This window comes from Branchiostoma floridae, chromosome 18 (genome assembly GCF_000003815.2).
Source record: "Branchiostoma floridae strain S238N-H82 chromosome 18, Bfl_VNyyK, whole genome shotgun sequence".
Taxonomy (NCBI): Eukaryota; Metazoa; Chordata; class Leptocardii; order Amphioxiformes; family Branchiostomatidae; genus Branchiostoma; species Branchiostoma floridae.
This window is the reverse complement of record NC_049996.1, coordinates 12863700-12870439: the sequence shown is the minus strand read 5'-3', so window position 1 is coordinate 12870439 and position 6740 is coordinate 12863700. Positions and strand designations below refer to the sequence as shown.

At 42.1% G+C, this 6740-nt stretch overlaps 1 protein-coding gene across 1 annotated transcript in view; it reads right to left on the bottom strand.

Annotated features, from left to right (window-relative positions):
• The window catches only part of LOC118406256 (low-density lipoprotein receptor-related protein 2-like), a gene marked incomplete in the record, with an annotated part of 97758 nt that overhangs the window by 20968 nt on the left and 70050 nt on the right, over window positions 1-6740 (bottom strand). The window contains 6 exon segments of the mRNA XM_035806184.1: window positions 552-674; window positions 1125-1247; window positions 5528-5647; window positions 6114-6244; window positions 6601-6661; window positions 6664-6713. Coding sequence (XP_035662077.1) covers window positions 552-674; window positions 1125-1247; window positions 5528-5647; window positions 6114-6244; window positions 6601-6661; window positions 6664-6713 — 608 coding nt within the window.

The window sequence follows — 6740 nt, the reverse complement described above, 5'->3', positions numbered from 1 at the left end:
CAGTACAGATAGGATATGAAAGTTAACATTATCATAAATGATAACACACTCACAGTGCCGGGGAAAAGATCTGAGCTTAAAGCCCTCCCTAAAAGCTTTGTACAAGATTATACATAGTACACTACACATTGTACTGTACCAAATGACAAAGGATTGATGATACTACTAAACAGAATTGCGAAATGATGAAACCAAAGATGTCATTCATCATTGTTCCCAAAGCACAATTGGAAATGCTATATCTAAAAGCTTTGTGCTTGATTGCTTTATGTGATAAAAGACAAATCAATCTCTACAACTTACTTCCAAACATTTTGAGTGACATCCATCTGATTCACTCTTTCCAATATCACAAGAAGGAAGAAGAGTGATGGATGTCACTCAAAAAGGCTGGAAGTAATTGACTTTATATCATTTGGTTATAGGGATTGAAATGTCTTTTTGACACCTATTTGGATGTTTAACCTTCATAAAGGTTATCATGTAGTTTGCTCACAGTGTATAATTCTTAGTTCAATATCATAATAATCATAAGATGGGTCTGAACTCACGACAAGTCTCTGCAGGTTCGTCACTGTTGTCTCCACAGTCGTTGTCCCAGTCACATACCCAGGTGTCAGGTACACATAAGCCATTTGCACAGGTGAATTGGCCGGGTCCGCATGTACGTGTACCTGTGTTGGAAATAGGTATGATGATGCTGAGTGCTATACAATTATAATCCAACAGTCTGTACACAACGTCAATTTTACTTCACTGAGACCTAATTTTACGGTTAGTGGGGAAAAGGAGATTTTTGCAGTGTTTTGCATTCCTGGTTTAAACGATTCTCTTAGACTAGAGGAGTGGTCTGTAATACATTTGAAAAAAGAGCTTGAAAACTCCATGGCTATTGCAACAAGAGAAGAGCCTGACAATAACCCAGTTCACAGCTTCAACTATGCATGCATGAGGTCAAAGGTAAAGGCCTCTTCAACTTTGACATAATTGTTTATCAGAGGTCTTCAAATTTGACATACTACCCACAATATATACATGTACATGCACATGTACAAATGTAACACTGTGCATGTGCAGTTCAAACCAGGGACCAGCTTATAGAGATTGAATGTTGCAGTCCTTACTGCAGTATTCTTGGTCTTCATCACTGTTGTCTCCACAGTCGTTGTCACCATCACAGCGCCAGGCCTGCGCGATGCAGCGGTTGTTGTTACACTTGAACTGCCCAGTACTGCATGGACGTGAATCTGTGTGAAACATTAGAGGATGTATCAGATTTTGTATTAGGCAGTATAAATCTGGCGGAATACACAAACTCTGCAGGCATGCAGTGCAGCAGCAGATGTTTGACCAAAATGTTCACTGAACAACCTGCCTCATCTTACCTTTAATAGTTAGCCGCAAGCATTGTCTAATAAGCTATGCAGTGGGGATGCCTCTACTTTGCTTGGTGGCAATGAGATACAATGTACAATAGCTGTAGGGAAAAATAATTTTTGAACAACTCGATTCTTGGTTGATAATGCTTTTAGTTTTCTGAGCTAGAGAGTACATGTAGTTGGTACAAACATTAGTCTGTTAGGCTTTTGTACATCATGCATTGTCAGGACATTTTGCTTCTGTCTCCAAGTAACATGCACAGTGTGTGATATAGATTATCAATTTCCAAAGTTTTTACTTTGACTTTGAGGCAAATGTTAGTTTATTTAGAATGGTTGAGTCCCCCCCTCACTGATGGAACAGTCGACGCATGCGGACTGAGGCTTGGGGGGCACTCCGGTACGAGACCATCTGAGTGAATACACATTGTCACCAAGTGCTCTACATCTGTGTGGAAAGGCGTGAGTTATTCCCTAGTATAAGAGGGATCGGAGTCCAGTTAACAAATGGTAGCAGAGGGTGGTTCCAGTAGTGAAGTTCGGACTGTCATACTGGACCCCTAGTACCGTGTACGTGGTTCTGTCGACGATTCTGTGTGCAGTGTTTTTGGCGCGGATTTGACCAAAAATGGCGACGTGCGAGGGAGGCGCGCGGACAAAAATTCCACAGCTTGATCTTGCAAACAAAAGCTACGAACAGTTCAGATTTGAGTTACTTCTGTGGAACAAAATTACGAATATCCCGAAGAAGAAACGAGGTATTGAAATCCTGCTGAGTCTACTGGAGAGATCAAAAGATGAGCACAAGACGAGGGAATTCTTAGGTTCAAAACTCACGGAGGAGGAACTTGCCGCTGAGAATTCATTCAAAAATGTACTTGACAAAATGGACGAGCATCTGCGAAGAGACAACACCGGCCGACTGTGGGAGGCATTCGTTGCCTTCGACAAGTACAGCCGTGGTCCGACAACGACTATCAGTGAGTACATCTCCACATTTGACATATTATATAACAAACTGAACAGAGCCGGTAATGTGACCTTGCCTGAGTCCGTCCTGGGTCTACTACTTGTCCGCCGAGCCAACCTTACTCTAGAAGAGGCCAAGCTCGTAATGACTGGAGTAGATTATTCCAAAAAAGACGTTAGTCTGTTCATGCAAGCAAAAAGCAGCTTAAGAAAGTTCAGTGATGAACTGGTATCGACACGTTCGTCTTATTCAGGCGGCATTCAGCAAGAGATTGCACATGTAACAGAAGCGGAAGTCTATCAGACATCCCGTGGCGGCGGTGCCAAATGGTCCCGAGGTTCAGAACGCGGGTACAGTGGACAGACAGGCACTGCTAGAAATCGCAACGGGCACTTCCAAGATGGCGGCGCCCATGCGTTCAGGTCAGGGAACTCCCACGATGATGGCCCCCATACATACAGATCAGGACACTTCCAAGATGGCGGCCCCCAGGCGTATAGAACGGGTCAGAAGTCTGATTATGCTGGTGAAAAGCTGAATCCAAAAGATCGTAACGGCGATTTCCTGCTTTGTCACTGTTGCGGCTCTTTCCGGCACCTGGTTCGGAAATGTCCAGATGCTACGACAAAGGAGGCCTACACAACAGAGGCTGAAGATAAAAAGTTTACGGTGATGTTTGCCCATGGTGCTTCCGAGTGCATGATGTCGGAAGGGTCAGAAGAGGATTTGTTATGTGCTGTCCTCGACTCGGCATGTTCCTCCACTGTATGCGGTCGTGAGTGGTTGGATAAGTACTTATCGGTGTTGGATAAGAAGGCACGGGTGAATGTCACACGAGACACCAGTTCCCATGTGTTCAAGTTTGGAGGGGACGAGACATTACCTTCTTTGGGAAGATACCGAATCCCTGCTAACATAGCTGACAGACAGGTGCTGATATCAACCGATGTTGTAAACCGGGACATTCCATTACTGCTGTCTTTAGATGCCATGAAGAAGGCCGGTGTGGTACTGCACACGCAGGAGGACAGGGCCACAATATTTGGTAAGAATGTCGACCTCAAGTTGACGGCATCTGGCCACTACTGTGTTCCCTTGGTGGATAAGCCACACAGGGTCAATGAGGTGTTCACGGTGACCCAGGGAACTGATACGAGCAAGTGCCATACAGGGGATAGTGCTCCGTCAGCAGCAGCACTGCCACATAAAGAGCTAGCTGCTCTCCAAGTCACGTATGCAGCACAGATTGCAAGTCTTAAGACTGATCTCCAGACTGCCCAAGTTAACATTGCTGATCTCAGGGAGAAAAATGCCACACTGACCAAAGCCAATCAAGAACTCAAATCTCTAGGTGAGCAGACAGAGGATGACGTTTCACAGTTGCAATTGTTGACTGATCAGTTGCGATATGAGAACAGCTCCATGAGAGAAGTGATAGCTACGGAAAAAGACAAAACTCAAAAGTTACAGATGGATCTAAACAGTGTCATTCTCCAGACTGACAGCCTGACAAAGAAGTACCAGGAAGCGGTTGGTCGCCTTGAAAAACTGGAAAGCCGTCAGGAAAAACAGGCGATGGTAGCACAGCCTGTCATAGTAGAAACTGAAAGCCTAGAAGGCCAAATCAGTCATGAAGTCAACATAGAAGACAGCGACGAAAACGCTAACGCAGTAGCACAAGTCAGTGAAAACAGCGAAGAAGACAAGGAAGAAGTGACTGTGTTATATGTATCCGTGTTATATGTGAACATCTTTGAACCGTCATGAATTGGTCGTTGTAAACAGTCATGTGAACATCTCTATCTGCTTACGGTATATGGACCGATCAACGATTAACGAGTTATCAAGAAATGTGAAATAAGGTTATTATGTACAAGAGATGTGAAACTGCACAAGGTTGATATGTACTTTGTAGCATGCATTATCTATGTGTGAGTAGTTTTTTCTTTTTCTGAGCACAGATGTTTGTGTTGGCACATTGATATCAGTGTCGACTGTCGTGAGGAAAGATGCAAATCTGATGTTCTAAAAGCTGTGTGAGAAGCAATTGTATTACAAGAAATATGTAGAAGAGTGCTTGGTTAAGATGAAAACATACACATATGGTCAGAGAGATTATATTACCATCAGGACACTCAAAGTCAGACGGACTTTCCAAGAAGAACAAAAAGAGAAAAGGGGAAGTATTGGTAAGAAGAATGTATTGCTTTACTCTTGTGGTGATGAGACAAGACAGTATATTGTATTACTCCTGTTGTGATGAGACAATTAAGTATTGGTGAGAAGAATGTATTACTTTACTCTTGTGGTGATGAGACAAGACAGCATATTGTAGTACTCTTGTGATGAGACCAGACAGCATATTGTATTACTCTTGTGATGAGACAAGTATTTTGTATGACACTTTTGAAGAGCATTTTGTATTGCAAGTATATCGTAATACACTGAAAAGAGTATTGTTACTAGCACACAGTTGTGATGAGAAGAAGGTATTGGTTGAGAAAGTCTGATTAGAAATATGTTGGAGAAGTATATTGTAATACACTGAGAAGAGTGTTGTTACTAGCACACAGTTGTGATGAGAAGAGGGTATTGTTTGTTTTGTACTAGTATGTAGAAGAGACAGTTTACATTGATATGTTGAGAAAGTCTGATATGTTCATCTACCTTCCTAGTTCATTTAGTCTCTTTAGAACTTAGTAAGTATTAATTCCAAAAATACTTTTTGTGTAGTATTCAAAATTATGTCACCTTTATAGTTTTCTAGTTTTAGACTGTTATAGAATGTTAACAGATTTCTTTGTTTAAACCTATATAACGTTTATGTAGAGTAGCCAAAAAAGAGAACAAAAAAGGGGGAATGTTAGTTTATTTAGAATGGTTGAGTCCCCCCCTCACTGATGGAACAGTCGACGCATGCGGACTGAGGCTTGGGGGGCACTCCGGTACGAGACCATCTGAGTGAATACACATTGTCACCAAGTGCTCTACATCTGTGTGGAAAGGCGTGAGTTATTCCCTAGTATAAGAGGGATCGGAGTCCAGTTAACAGCAAATACCTGACTAGAACATGATAGATTGTTTACCAGAATACTAACAATTTTCCTGGGACATAAAAAAAAGTTTAAAACAATAGAAAATAATGCATTTTGTGTCCATCCTAAACATAAAGACGTACCACAGTTCAGGTCTTCATCAGAGCCGTCCCCACAGTCGTCGTCCCCATCACAGAGGTAGTAGGCATAGGTACAGTTCAGGTTGGTGCACTGGAACGTACCCGCGGGGCAATGGCGTGGTGCTATAAGAAACAGGAAATATTACATATCATGCAAATAAGGTAAGATAGTCAGCAATATATCCATACTTAACTTTTTCCAAGCACAAGTACATTTTGTACATGTTGAAGGGATGTTCTTTGCAACACAGTGAGCAGTGATACTGTAAATTAATTTGCTTTTGTGGGGATTTGACTTTGTTTTAGGAGGAAAAGAAAGGTCTTTGCAGGGATTTTAGTTCATGGTCGAAAAAAGTTCTCTAGTACAGTAGTAGTAACTATTGGAAATGCACATATACAGTGTCGTGACAGTACAGAGCAAACCCCAAATGCCACAAAAGTAAGACCACCACAAACATTTCAAGATTTCAAGTACTTGAGTCTCATTTTCAAGACATAGAGTCCATATTCCTTAGAGTAAGAAGTGGATAACATGAAATCTTTCCAGAAAATTTACCAAATTTTTAACAACAAAGATGAGCAAACATACGGCAGCTGTCAGGTTCGTCCGACCCGTCCAAACAGTCCTCCTCTCCGTCACACTTCCACAGGTCGGAGATACAGCGATCGTTATCAGCACAGCGGTACTGGTTGGCTGCACAGTTGGCGATGCACGTTCTCCTACAAGTTATCACAGAGTCATTCTTTTGAATGATAAGTGCATGGATTTTGTATTAATTTTTATGTCATCTTCTATATTCTAAATGTTACATTCTGTGATAGCCATATGGATAATGGATTACAGTACAGTCATCTTTCAAAGATACACTTAAAAAGCATCTTTTGTCACCAAGTCCCTATACTTAATGTCACACACACACTCACTCACTCTCACTCTCCGGTTTAACGTCTGTTGTTCCCCATCCTGTGGACTTTTGATACTAAACTAAGGTCCTATATTGAGGTCAAATATCACAATTCCAATAGTTTTCCATTGTAAAGTCTACAATGAGGTGGGTTCCAGATTTATGACTGACCCGTCAAATCCCAGGTTGAAGTTGTCAGGACAGGCACAGGTGTATCCTCTCCTCTCTGGGCCATCAGACACAGGTGGGAGCACCCGCCATTGTTGTCTCCACACGGGTGACAACTGACATCACACAAAAAAGGAGATTGA